At 43.3% G+C, this 14,467-nt stretch overlaps 1 protein-coding gene across 2 annotated transcripts in view; it reads left to right on the top strand.

Moving 5' to 3' along the window:
* Window positions 1-14,467, top strand: part of CLPB (ClpB homolog, mitochondrial AAA ATPase chaperonin) — a 193,253-nt gene that overhangs the window by 64,475 nt on the left and 114,311 nt on the right. The window contains exon 5 of one of the 2 annotated variants that reach the window (XM_027866235.1): window positions 5,192-5,281. The exons of the other annotated variant lie outside the window; for it this stretch is intronic. Coding sequence (XP_027722036.1) covers window positions 5,192-5,281 — 90 coding nt within the window. The remainder of the gene's footprint in view (window positions 1-5,191; window positions 5,282-14,467) is intronic. 2 annotated transcript variants of the gene reach the window in all.

Below are 14,467 nucleotides of genomic sequence, written 5' to 3'. Positions count from 1 at the left end.
TTTGATCTTCTTTGTCACCAAAGTGAGATAATATAGTCTGACTCTTTTTGCGCTGCTTGCTGATGATCTCGGCCAATTACTTGAGTTTTAAATTCTTTGCTAAGGTAAGAGTCTACTTCCAATGTAGAGAATGTACTGTCCCAAGCTTCGGGGGTTTGTACAGCTGTTTTCAGAGATACTTCTAGGGACCTGAGAAGTGTCAGTTCTTCCAAATCGCTATGATAAGGGGTGAGGTGTTTCCTCTCCACCACCACAAGCTCCACCACACTAGCACTCTTCCTTGCCCCAGGACCACCCCTCAGAACTGTGACCCAGATCCAAACACGGCTAAAGCAAGAGATTCCTGCCTCAGCACTGGGAAAGAGATCCCTGCAGTCCCCCTCTGTGAGTTCTGCTGCTTTAGAATTTGTTTAGAGCCATTTTTTTTACAGGTATTTGGAGAGGTTTGGGGGAGACTCACGCAAGTCACTGCTTTCCCTCTGCCGTCTTGGCTCCGCCCCCAGGTTTTTCAACTCTGAAGACCACAGGCATTGTGTGTTAGATGCCCTCTTAACTGGTGAGAACAATATACTTCATGCTTCCAGGATCAATGATGTAATCACTCTCCACTAATGTGGTTCCAATTCCACAACTTGAGAATAACAACCAAAACTACTACTACCCCTGGCATTTATAGTGGACTTTAAAATGTGCAAAGCTCTTTACACACCCTCCAGTCATGTTTTAGTTTGTCAACATCCTTCTTAAAATGTGGCTTAAATCCCTCCCCTCTTCAAGAAAGCTTTCCTGACCAAACTCTACACCTATTTCATGCACATGCATCTACACCCTTGACTAATCCTGAAGTCTGGTTTTATAAGTACAGGGACTGCCTTATTCACCTTTCACTCTTACCACCCTTAGCACAGTTACATACAAAAGTTGCTGAATTAATTCACTAAGCAACTATACAGGGAACATTTATTAAGTGCCTACTACATGCAGAACACTGTGTTGGGAGCTGGAAATAGTACAAAGTCCAGTTAAGGCATAGTCCCTGCAGCCCTAGTGAAATTCACGGTCAAGTTGGGGGATAGGTTAAGTGTACAGATCAATAATTAAGCACCTGCTCTGTGTCAGGCACTGAGTTAAGCACTGAAGATACAAAAAGAGGCCAAAAGACAGTCCCTACCCTCAAGGAGCTCACAATCTAATGGGGGAAACAACAAACAAATATGTGCAAACAAGCCGTGTACAGGATAATTAGGAAATAATTAACAGAGGGAAGGCACTGGAATGAAGAGGGGTTGGAGAAGGCTTCTTTCAGAGGGTGGGATTTATTTGGAACTTAAAGGAAGCCAGAGAGGTGAATGGGAGGAGTAGAGAAAGGAAGGCATTCCAGGCATGGGGGACAGCCAGAGAAAATGCCGAGAACCCAGGGATGCAGTGTCTTGTTCATGCAGCAATCAGGAGACCTGTGTCACTGGGAGTAAGGTGTAAGAAGACTGCAAGGTGGGAGAGGACTAGATTATGAAGGTCTTTGGATGCTTTTATTTGATTCTAGAGGCAATAGGGAGCTGCTGAAGTTTATAGAGTAGGGGAATGACATGTTTTTTTTTAGGAAAAATCCTTGTTTTAGGAAGATCACTTTGGTGGCTAAATGGAAGATGGATTGGAGTAGGGAGGGACTTGAGACCCACCAGCAGGCTATTTTAATGTTACAGGCATGAGATAATGAGGGTCTGTACCAGGGTGAGGGCCATGTCAGAGAAGAGAAGTTGCAAAGGGGAAATCAACAGGCCTTGACAGTAGCTCGGATGTCAGGAGTGAGAGATAGTGAGAAGTCGAGGATGACGTAGGTCATAGGATAACTCCTACATGTGATCTTATTAATAGACAGGATCAATTTGAGTTCCCTCCAGTGATGCAGATTGCAGCCCATCCATGCCTTCCTATCTTCTATAGTTCCCATCCATTTCTTTGCACAAGTTCACCACAGTGCGTCCACTCGATGTAATAGAGGTGTAATAAACAGTAATAACATGATAAATGTATTAGGTATAAAGTGTTATATACGTGAGTTCCTAGGACAGGCATTTAAACATTTTATGTATTGTGGATCCCTTTGGCAGGCTAGTGAAACCTATGGCCCCGTCTCAAAAATTTTAGATGCACAAAATAAAATATTTAGGCTTACAATGGAAACCAATTATATTTAAATATAGTTCTCAAAATAGGTTTAAAAGTTCACAGACCCCAGGTTAAAAACTCCTGTCCTAGGGGGAAGGTTGCTAAGGACTGTGACCTGAGGAATGATGATAAGAATAGTAAGAATTAACATTTAATGCTTTAAGATATATAAGGGATTGCAGAAGACTTCCTGGAGAAGGTGGTCATGGGGTAGTGCAGTAGACATTCACAGGGGACATAGGCATTCCAGGTATAGGATATAGCATCAGCAAAGACCTGGAGGTAGAAAAATGCTGAGCTTGCCTAGAGAATGGCAAGTGGGCTAATCTGTCTGGTGGTTAGAATGTGCAGAGAGGTAAGGCTGGAAAGACAGAGTGCCAGATTTTTGAGGGCCTTGAATGCTGAGTAAAGAAGTTGGAACTTTACTCTTAGAAATGGCAAACCATTGCAGTATCTTTGCCAAGAAAACCCCAAATGGAGTCACAGAGAGTTGGACATGAGTGAAACATGATTAAACAACAGGCATTAGGGAACTAAGGAATTGTATAGAGCAGAGGTTCAGCATCACCATCATCATTATCATTGGCCTAGATTTGGAAAGAACCTTAAAGGTCATCTAGTCCCACCCACTCATTTTACTAATGAATAAACTGACACCCTCCTGTAATAGCACTAGGTTTGTGCATCTAAATATGTATTCAACACGTATCTAGCAGCTAGGTGGCACAGTGGGTAGAGCCCTGGTCCTGAGACAAGACTTCAGTTTAAATCCAGCTCTGTCTCTCTGCCATTTTCCTCATCTGTAAAGTAGGAGTAATAATAGAACCCACCTCCCAGAGTTGTTGTGAGGATCAAATGAGATCATATTTATAAAGCATTTAGCACAGTGCCTTGCACATAGTAGGTGCTTAACTCTCATTCTCTTCTCCCTAATTCCCTAATCTCCCTACCCCAGTCCTTCACTAATCTGTGTTTCACACTACCTTCAAAATAACTATGTTAATACCCAGGTCTGATCAGACTCTACCCTTGCTCAGAAACCTTTAATGGTTCCCAGTTACCTATGCATTAAAACACAAATCCTTAGCCTGGCATTTCAGGCCCTCCACAGAGTATTTCATTTTACTCCCCTGTATTCTAGCACACTATGTTCTAGCCGTATTGGACCACCACATGTTCCCTAGTCTCCTCCCATCTTTGCCCATCTCCAAGTATTCACACAGGCTGTCTTTCCCTCAAGCCTTAAATGTCACCCCTAAAATCAGCACCACTTTTCCTCTTCCTTCAAAGCCCAACTCAGGGACCACCTTAGCCACGGAGATTCTCTACTCTCCCTTTTAACTCCAGGCTAAAAGTGGGATTTCCCTCTTCCTTTTCTTATGCCACTTGGGCTAGAGTTCTTTGCTCCCATCACATTCTACCTTGTCTCACTCAGATTTAGGTATTTCTATTAGATTGCTAATTCCTTAAGGTTGGCACTATATAACATTTCTCATATTTGCATTCTCAGTGTCTAGAACAGTAGTAATAGGTAAGAGCTAACATTTTTATTCTGCCTCCTATGGGCCAGGCCCTGTGCTAAGCACTTTATAATCATTGTCTCATTTGCCTTATGACTATTATTATTATTGTTTTTATTATCTGCCCCTAGAGGAGGCTATTAATCTAGGTGCAAGATGATGAAAGCTCGAATTAGAGTGGTGGCCATGGAAATGGTGAGGTAGGGGCAGAAGAGAGAACTCTCTGAGGTGGAATGGACAAAACCTGATGGGCCTGGTTCTGAGGAGCAAAGAAAAAAAAGGTTTAGAGAAGAGTCAATCAATCAAGTATTTCTCACTGTATACCAAGTGCTTTTAGGTGCGGAGGGCATGATGGCAAATTTGTGACAGTTTCTGCCAGCAGGGGACTTAAATTCTCTTGGCAGAAGCACCTCGTCCTCCAACACCAGGGCTGCCTGCAGATGACCCTCTCCCCCATCTACGTAACGCAGAACTGGCCCTGGCCCGCTGCCCCCCCCCCCACCTTGGCCAAAGCCACACTCATTTCATAAAGTTATGCGTAATGCTGTTTCTAAAGGCATTTGCCTGCGTGGCATTTGATACTTTGATAGAAGACAAGTGGTCAGCCTATCATGTGGGATTGTCTGGGTCTCCTTGAGAAAGGACACTTCCCTCTTGCTAACTCCCTCTATAACACATAATCCAACATACATTTCAGCAAGGCAGCTTAGCGAGGTGGGTAGAACATTGGCTTTGGAAGCAGAAGACTTGACTTTGAGTACCTGCTCTGCCACTTGTCAGGTGACCCTGGACACACCTGTTACTTCTGGGCTTCAGATTCCTCACCTCTAAATTAAGGGGGTAGGGCTGGATAAACCTGAGATCCCTTCCACCTCTGACAGATGTTTTGTGAATCTGCGGGTGAGAGGGTGGGGAGCCCAAAGGCTGGCCTGGCCCCAGTGAAGGGGCCAATAGCACAGGGAGCTGGATGGTCATTCACCCTGAACGAGTCTGGCCTCCTCTGTAGTGAGGAGCCAGCCACCACACCACTTGTGGCTGGCTGCTGGGTGTTGGGGCTCCCAGATCCTCAGGTGGAAGAGGCAGTAAATCTGCAGTAACAGTAAACAAGTCTCCAGGCCCAGCAGCCAAAGGCTGCCTGTAAGCAACCATTATAAACACTGAGTGTCTGGGGCTGTCATAAATGACACCATACCCTGCGCCTCTCTCATGTACAATTAAAACAATAAAACAAAGCAGAATGTGGCCAAACCCAACTGTAAATCAGCTCTCCTCTCGGAGGAGTGCCTGAATAAAGATGAGCCTCAAGGGGCACGAGCCTGGCAAAGTCCCTTTTTGCTATCCCCCCCCTTCTTTGCAGCTTATCAGCGGTAACCAAAGTGGAGGGCCCAAGCTGTCCTATGAGCAGGAGGTTAATGACCTCCCCGCCCCAATTCATCCCCCTGCCTCCTAGTTTCCAAGTTTCTGATCTGCTTTAGCTGAGTAGCCCCTCTCTGTGTCTTCAGATAGGGGGAAGGACAATGCAGCATCGAACATCCTTTGCCAGTGGACAAATGCCCTGGAGTTCCGGAGGTGGCTGGGAGCCCCCACTGGCGGTAATGGAACTGCTATTTGTACCATTCTTCCCCTCCCTAGGACCCCTGAGCACTTAGCCACCCATTCACCTACATCAGTTCAATCCAATTCAGGTCAATTCAACGAACCCTTATTTTATGCCTCCTGTGTACAAGGCCCTGTGCTCATTGTTATGGAAGTAGATATATAAAAGGAATCATAGGATAGTAGAAAGGGCTTTAGACTTGGAATCAGAAAACCTGAGTTTGAATTCTGGCTTTGACACACACTATTTATGTCATTAAAGGTAAGTTACTCTCTGAATCTTAATTTCCTTAAGATAGGGATGTTTGCACTACCTATCTCATGCTTTGTAAATCTTAAAGTGCTCATAGAAATTTGAGTTTTTATTATTATAAGACACAGTCCCTCTCCTCAAGGAGCTTACAATCTAGGACAAAAAACTCACCATATAGCCAGGTAACTGTAATATTAAACAGGAACATAGTCTTGAAGAAAGGTACAAAGTGCCATGTCGTTTGCAGGTAAGGAAAACTTCTTTCCAGCTGGAAGGCTATTAGGGAAGGCTTTAATGGAGGAGAAGTTGAAATTTTGAAAGATAAATCAATTTTAAGGAGGGGGAGAGTGTTGGTCAGGATCTTCCAGACATAGGGAACAGCTTAAACAAAGTTTTGACGCCAGAATGTGCAGGTTGTGGCCAGAGAGTAGTCCGGTTTGACTATAAGAATAGAGGGCATGGAGAAAACTTCTCTATCAAGGATGAAAAGGTACATTGGTGCCAAATTACAGAGGGCCCTAAATGCCAGGCTAAAAAGTATGGTTCTTGTGCACCTTGGGGAGCTATAACAGGAAGAACTTGATCAGGGCTTGATTGACCCCAGTTGTGGACAGCCAGTGAGAAAGCCTATTCCAATTGTCTGTGTAGAAGGGATTGAGACTTGGGGTTGAGTGGGGCCTGGAGACAGCAACGGGGGTATGGAAACAGAATCACAAAGAGTGTTAGAGACAGGATACAGGTAGGATAGGATTTAACCTAATGGGTTCTTCTTTTGAGGATGCAAGAAGAGAAGATGACCTGAAACTGCTGCTGGAAAGATTAGGTTTAGGTAGAGGATGCATTTTATATATGTCACTTACATATATAGATATAGATTATATAGGTATAGATACACACACACACATATAGACATAGATATATATACACATATCTACAGAGATGTTAAAGAATCAGGGAGCCCCATCTACCTAGAATAGCTTCATGTAGTCCTAAGGGCCTTCTTTCTTATTCTACTTTTCCTAAGATTACCACCTTTTCTACAATTAGATTGGCCTGCTCACTGTTCTGGCCACACAGCAGGCTCATTCCTTCTGCCATACTTTTGCTTAGACTGTTCACTGGCCTGAAATGCACATGCCTCAACCCTGTCCTTCAAGTATGGCTTGCATCCATCACCTCCTCTGTGGAACTTTCCCAAACTACTGCATTTTTCACTAAGTCATCTCCACTGAATTTCTGTTGTACGTTCTCTTTGAGAGCGCTGAACTGGACATCGGACTTGGATTCTAGTCCCAGTTCTAGTCCCAGATCACTGGAAAGTTGATCGTAGGTAAGTCACTTCCTTTTCCTGGGCCTCCCTTCTGTCATATGAAGGTGTCCTCTATGCTGATTAGACCACCTATAGAGAGTGTGCTTGATTCTGGGGTCATATTTTAGGAAGGATGCTGACAAACCAGAATGCATCTAGAGGAGGGGAACTAGGGTGGGAAAAGTCTTATCTGGTTTAGCCAGTCAATCAACAAGCATTTGTTAAGCACATGTGTCAGGCACTGTGCTAGACAATAAAAGATAGGAAGACCAGCAAGTCTCTGCCCTCACAAAGAACTTAGATTCTATCCAGGAAACCACACATATACAAACAAGTAAACTCAAAGGATTTACAAGGTATTTGCAAAATCATTTTACTCACAACTTTGGAGATCTGGTAATGTCCCAGATAGGAAATGATTCTTGAACAGAGCTTAGAAGGGAGTTATTAAGAATTCTAAGAGGCAGAGAGGGCATTGCAGTGGTGGGGGATGGCCTGTGTCAAGGCAGAGAGATGAGAGATGTGGAAAGAACTGCTGCCTGTTCCTGACTCAAGGGCTCCTTGTCCTTTGACCTTTCACTCAGGTTGTTGCTAATGAATGACTAAGGGAGAGTGAGCCCCTTCTTCATGTCAGTACTTCCCTGCTAGAGTCACCAGTGACTGGGATGGAACATATTCAGCACAGAGCAGGTGAAAAAGCCTACTTTGCTTTCCTAACGTTAGCTATTGGTCTGTACAAATACTACAAAATGAGTGGCCCACTTAGACCAGATAGGACAGGAGAGAAGAATCTTTCCCGGAGGAGAGTATGGTCAGCAGTGTCAAATATTACAGAGAAAGGTCAAAAAGGATGAAGAGAAACAGCCATCAGATTTGACAGTTAAAGAGATCATTGGTAACTTTGGAGAAAGCCACTTCAGTTGAGTGATGAGTTTGGAAGCCAAATTACATACAGGAGGTTGAGAAGTGAGTTCATGGAAAGGAAGTGAAGGAAGAAGTGCAGATGGCTTTTTTCTTGGAATTTAGCTTTGAAAGGTGGAAGAGAGAGAGGCGATAGCTTGAGGGAATGATAGTCACAAGATGGTTTTGGGGTTTGGTTTGGGTTGGTCTGTTTTGTTTTTTCAACTGAGGAAATCTGTTGCACATATTTGTAGCTAACAAGAAAGAAGGAGCCGGTGTAGGGAGTATACAGTTAGAGAGAAAATTATTATGATCTGCCAGAAGAGGCAGGAGGGGATAGGGAGAGGATCAAGGAAGGAGACAGATAGAGGAGTTGGCCTTGGTCAGGGGGAAGGGCCATCTTTTCATCAGAGATTGAAGCAGAGAGAGAAGGGGAGGGGGGAAGTAAAGGAGGACAGAAAGGGGTTTAAGATAGAGAGAAGGGCCCCTATTTTCTCAGTAAAACATGAAAGAAGGCCCTCTGCCAAGAGGGATTGAGAAGTTTGAGGAGAGAAAAGTTTTGAAATGGCCACTATAAGAAATGTGAACATCATTTAGGGAAGAATTAAAGGTTTGTTTTGCAGTAAAGAAGGCCTGGTTGAGATGAGGTCATTTGTAGTGGACCCAGTCAGCATGGTTATGACGTCTAGCACTGTTGAGTAGCATATACGGTAGGAGGAGGTGGGTGGTAAGTAGTGGGGATAATCTAGGGTTTGACGATAGAACAAGAAGCAAAGGATTTGAGAGTAAAGGACCTTATACAGTTGAGCTGGTTGACTATGGGATCAAGATTAAGAAGGGAAGAAAATGAAGCCAGAGATAAGAATGATGACTGAGGGGTGGAAGGGCAAGAGGTCATGGTGAGGATGTGACTCCTCTCTAATGGTTTTCCGAATAGGGAAACTCAGGCTCAGAAAGTGATTTGGTTGAGGCCACACAGTAAGTTGAACTGGGAAAGAGTTAGCCTAAAGAGAAGAGTAGACTTATGGAGACATAATCACTGACTTCAAGTATTCGAAGAACTCTTGTAGAGAAGAGGGCTTGGACTTGTTAGACTTTGTTTCAGAGGGCTGAGCTAAGAGCAGCAGTTGGACTTTAAGGGCAAACTTTCTGACCATTACAGATGTCTACAAGGACAGTGCCTCACTTCATCAGGTGATGAGGGCCTGCCACTGGAGATCTTCCAGAAGAGGTTGACTGACTATTCATTGGGAATGTTATACAGGGAATTCTTCCTCAGACTAGGTGATCTGAGGACTCTCCTAGCCCTAATGTTATGTGACATTCTGTGTTCTGTTTAATTGGCATTTGTCAGGACACAATTTTTGTGTTTATTTTATTAGCATATATTTTATCTCCCTAATGGGAATACCCTTCAATACTTGGATCCTTAATCTCATCAATGTGGTTACTCCCTCCACTAGTGCAGCCCAAAACTTCCCCATACCTTTTCCTTTTAATCCTCCACAGAATATCTATCCATCTCCATAGTCTGGTTGTTTGCTCTTCTTTGATATCAATGCAAGTTGTGCATATTTTATTTATCATCCTAACTGTATCCCCACCTCTTCTGGTCATGCATAGGACAATAGAGCTGAAGCCAGAAAGGCACTTTAATCATATTCAATCCAACCCCCTTATTTTGAAGACCCAGTAAGGTTAAATGACTTGCCCAAAGTCACATAGCTTTAAAGTCACAAAGCAAGGGATTCAAACTCAAGTCCTGTAATTCCAGCTTTGTCCTATGCTGGGCCCCAATTCCCTTGATGTGCTGTCTCTTACACTTCTTCTACACATATCATTGGTCCTACTTAAAAAGCAGCTTTCCCTTTGAGTCATCTGCCATTTTGATTCTTATGAAGATTGTGATACTGATATTTATGGCTGGGCAGCATCACCAGGAGCATATTAAAGAATTGGGCTGTTGCAGTGAGAACTAACTTAAGATCGTTAAGCATTGCAGAATACCTCCAGTGAAATCCAGCCCCAGCTCCTCGCCTTTTTGTCCATTGCAGCACTCGGGAACAATGGATAGAGTGCTGAACTTAGTTAGAAAGAACTGAGTTCTGATCTAGCCTTGGACATTTGCTAGCTGTGTGACCTAACAAGTCACCTAACCTTTATTTGCTTCAGTTTCCTTATGTATAAAATGGAGATAATAATAGCACCCACCTCCCAGGGTAGTTGTGTGTATAAAATGAGATAATACTTGCAAAGTGCTTTGCAAACTTTAAAAGTACTGTAGAAATAAATGCTGGCCATCCACTATAAAGGCACTTAGGGGCTAGGGATAGTAAATGGACCTTTGATTAGTATAGTATTAGTTAAGTGTAGAAAACTTCCCTGACAGTGCAGCTTGATGCCTTCTCTGCAATTTGCAGTCTTAGTGAGCTGCCTGTAGCACCAAGAGATTTAGTGATTTCTTCACAGTCACACCCAGAACGTGTCACAAGGAGGACCTAACCAGGAGCTTTGGGGCCAGCTCTTCATCCACCATGCCACACCGACTCTCTGCCCATAAAATGGGAGATTAAAATTGAATCAATATGCATTCTTCATCCACTTGGTTTTTTCTGTATAAATTGCTAGGGATCTTGTGATTAATACCGACATAAAGTCCCTAACAGAGGAGGACATGCCATATACATCTCTTCTGAATCCCTTACAGCAACCAGCAGAGGCCCTCCACCCCCAGTACCTGCTTGTACATTTGTTATTTGATTGGGTGAACCAAGTCCAGCCCATTAGTATAAAAGAGTAGTAAGGGATAGAGTTGTAATAAGAAGGCAGGAATTAACTGGGTTTGCCTCAGTCCTGGGGACGTTTTAAACAGACTCTCTGAGCTATCCAGTGTAAGAGATCTATACCACTGAAAATCCAAGGCAAGACTGTGAACAGAGTGTGTCAAGGGAGAAAGACAGGTCTCCCAGGCCCTGTTGAATCCCTGGAAGACCTAAGATGACAAGTAAGAGAACAGATTCAGATTTAGCCTGTATAATACAAGTCTGATGTCCAAAGTGAGGTAGGTGGCAGGACCTTCTGCTCCCAGCCATGATCGGGCCCTCTCTGAGGCAGAGTTCAATTCTTAGTGCCATATTTTAGGAACGATGCTGACAAACTGGAGTGTGTCCTGCAGAGGAGGGTATCCAGCATGAGAAGTTAATGGGACATTATGCCCTCTGAAGATTGGTTGGAAGCACTGTAAAATGTTTAACCTGGAAAACAGGAGCCTTGGGGAAGTGGGGGTACATATGGCACATTAGCTGTCTTCAGATATCTGAAGTGCCGTAATGGGAAGAGGGACTGGAATTGTTCTCCTCGTCCCCATAGAGCAGACCTGGGAGCATTGAGCAAAAACTGCAATACTTTTTTTAACTGCATAAAAACAAGCATCCTAACTATCAGAGGAGTCCAGAAGTGGAAGGAGCTGCCTTAGGTGGAGGGGTGAGCTTCTGCCTCTGAAAGCAGTCGAGTAGAGACTGGCTGATCATCTTGTGCAGATGTTACAGAGGGAATTCCGCTTTGGGTAGGGGTTAAACAAGATGAACTCTGAGGCCCCTTTGAACTCGGAAATTCTTTTGGTCATCTGTGGTACAGAGAAATCAACACTGAGCTGGAGGCAGAGCCAGGTATGGACTCCCGGTGAGAAGTCCATCCTGTCTGTATGAGTACCATGAGCAGCTAACCTCTTGTCCTCTGTTTCCTCATCAGTACAGCAGGAATGCCTGCTTCAGAGAGTAACTGTAGAGATCAAATAAGATGATGTAAAGCATTTTGTAAACTATAAAATGCTGAAGAAGTATCAGATATTACTATTTTAATGATGAAGATTCTCTCATTTTAGGGCTTCCCACAGGGTTATGGTTTGGAGTGACACCTGATCCAGCCCTGCCTGCCCAGTTTAGCTGGACTTTGAGGCCTCTGCCCCACTCACATCTTTCCCTGTGGCCAGAGCCCCCTTTATAACTGGGATTGGCAAATAAGTACATATTTTATAGTCATAAGAATCTCTCACATTGTTAAAGAATTATACCTATATTATCTTCTTTGAGCCTCAGAACCCTCCCTGTGAAGAAGGTGATATCCCCATTTTACAAATAGGAAGGAGATTCATTTGTCAAATGACTCACTTAAGGACATATAACAACTTTAACTTCACCTTGTACAAGGAAACCTCACAGACCCTTCAGCTGCATAACTGGCTGGGCATTCCACAAATATTCTCCCACCTCCTGCTTTCTGCCTAGCCTTTACTGGACGCTGTGTAGCATATCAGTCCCCACTTTCAAGCTCACAGATTAACCAGGAGTTTAAGTATAGTGTTCAGTTTTGAACATCACATTTTAGGAAGGACACTGAAAGACTGTGAAGTCTCCTGAGGAGGGGGTGTCTAATTAAGACTCAAATACTAAGAGTTAAAGAACAGTATAACAACATGTAAAAAAAAAAACTTATAAAAGCAGCATAGCGTAGGGAATAGAGCCTGAGTTTGAGTTTGAATCCCCGTATTGAATGTAGTAGCTGACTTCAGGCATGTCCCTTTTCCTCTCAAGGCCTCAGCTTCCTCATTTGTAAAATGGGACAATGATGCTTACCATGACCTACCTGGCAGGATCAAAGGCAATGCAGGAAGGGAAGGAAGGACTTTGAAATCTTAAAATGCTAAATTTATGTGCGATATTAGTCTTCTTTAAGCCTGGGATCCTGTAATCTCATAGTTGGAAGGGAAGACAATTCTGAGAGCATCTTGTCCAACCCCTATTCCTGGACAAGAGTCCCCTTTTCCAACAGATGGGATTTCAGAATGAGCGTCTGAGGGATCTTCGGAGCTTAGAAGTTTAGTCCAACCTTATCATGTTACAGATGAGAAAACCAAGACTAGGAAAGTTGAAATGATTTACATGAGCTTACCATAAGCTAGGACTTGAACACAGGTCTTTAGACCCTAAGGCTGGTGTTCTTCCTCTTGAAGATCTCCTTAAGCAGGAAATTCACTAATTTCTATCTTGGCCTATTCTATTTTTAGATCACTCTAATTATTAGGAAAACTTAGCAATCCTCCCCCCCCCATTGATGGCCAAGTATAATCCCTCTTCCATATACAGCCTTTCCAACACTGAAAGACAACTATAAATTTCTTTCTTGTTTTAAGCTTTATTGATGCCTTTTGTTTTCACATCAGTCATTTCCAAATATATCATACTGCTCATCTCACACACACTCCTACTCCTACATAGCCCTATTGAACCTTCCCTGATACAGAGAAAAATAATTAAGGAAAATCTGCTCACGCATGGACCTTGTCTGGTGATGCATGCCACATTCTAACCCCATAGTCTACCACCCCTCCAAGGAGAAAAGTGCTTCTGTTAATTTGGTCTAAGGTGACTGTTTGATACTTTATTCTTATCAGGCTTGGAATCTGCTTTCCTTGTTCCTCCATTTTATTGTTGGGGAAACTGAGGCCTAGAGAGAAAAAATCATGATGATATATACATACATACACACACACACACTCGTACACATACACACATATATATATACATACAAACGCACACACACATATATCTCTGAGGTTTACAAAATTCTGTTACAGACATGATCCCAGAGATCAAAGCCAAACAGTGAAATCAGTCATATATTCAGGTTGGAGACTCAGCTGGACCAATGGCATAGGGTGGTTTCTTGAGCATAGTCACAGAACCCCACATGCTTCTGCAAGCTAGATGGCAGAGGGAGCCTGAAGCATTGCTCTATGTTCCACCCTTCTGCCAGGATGGACAAAATCGTTAGACAGCAGGCACCAGCTCACATAGAACCTCTGCCTTTGGCCAGGCCAGCAGCAAGCTCAGTCCAAGAGTAATTTGGACAGCCTGGTTCTTTCTTTTACAAAAATATTGCACTATTGCTCATGTGGCCCTTCCTTTGCTCAAATCAGCACTTGAACCTTCTCTGATAGGAGCCACATGACTGCCCACCAGCTCACCAATATGCCAATGCACAATAGACCGTCAATGCATAATGCATGTTGGCCGACTTTATTTTAGACAAAATATATCAGCCAATGAAGTTAATTGTTTCTGTCTCTCTTCAGCTCCTCAAACCAATATGTTTCTATTGGGTGGGGGAGACAGGCTAGGGCAGTAAGTTGTATTAATTCTCCAGTTGACATGTTTTATTAAAAAGAATAAATTCTGTTGCATTTACAAAAATAAGAAGGAGAGGGTAGGAATAAGTAGAAGAGAGTATGTGTTGTTGTGAGTTATCTTTTTTTTTTTTTAACGATTTACATATTTTGTGTATAAATATTTTTTCATCAAAAGTTCCAAATCAGGGCTGGGTCCCAAACACTGCAGAAAATATATTAGAGACATTTATATGGATAGCAGGAAGGGAGACAGAGGGCTGAAATTTTCCAGGCACCCGGTGATTGATGGGGGCCGAGGCTCCCCCTGACGCTTTATTGAGTTTCCGATGATTATCTCTCGCCAAGACATTTTTTACAGATGACGGCCGAGCTGTCACAGTGGACCATGGGGGAAAAAAACCAACAATAATAACACTTTAATCTTTTTACTGCACTGCTCCCTAGTATCTCAGATTCATCTTCCCTGACGCACGCAGTTCATTATTCAGCCCCTCCCTGGATGGGAAATAAAGGAAAATCTCACACACACACAC

Source organism: Vombatus ursinus, unplaced genomic scaffold (genome assembly GCF_900497805.2).
Source record: "Vombatus ursinus unplaced genomic scaffold, bare-nosed wombat genome assembly UNPS02014780.1, whole genome shotgun sequence".
NCBI lineage: Eukaryota > Metazoa > Chordata > Mammalia > Diprotodontia > Vombatidae > Vombatus > Vombatus ursinus.
This window is presented reverse-complemented; position numbering and strand designations above follow the sequence as displayed.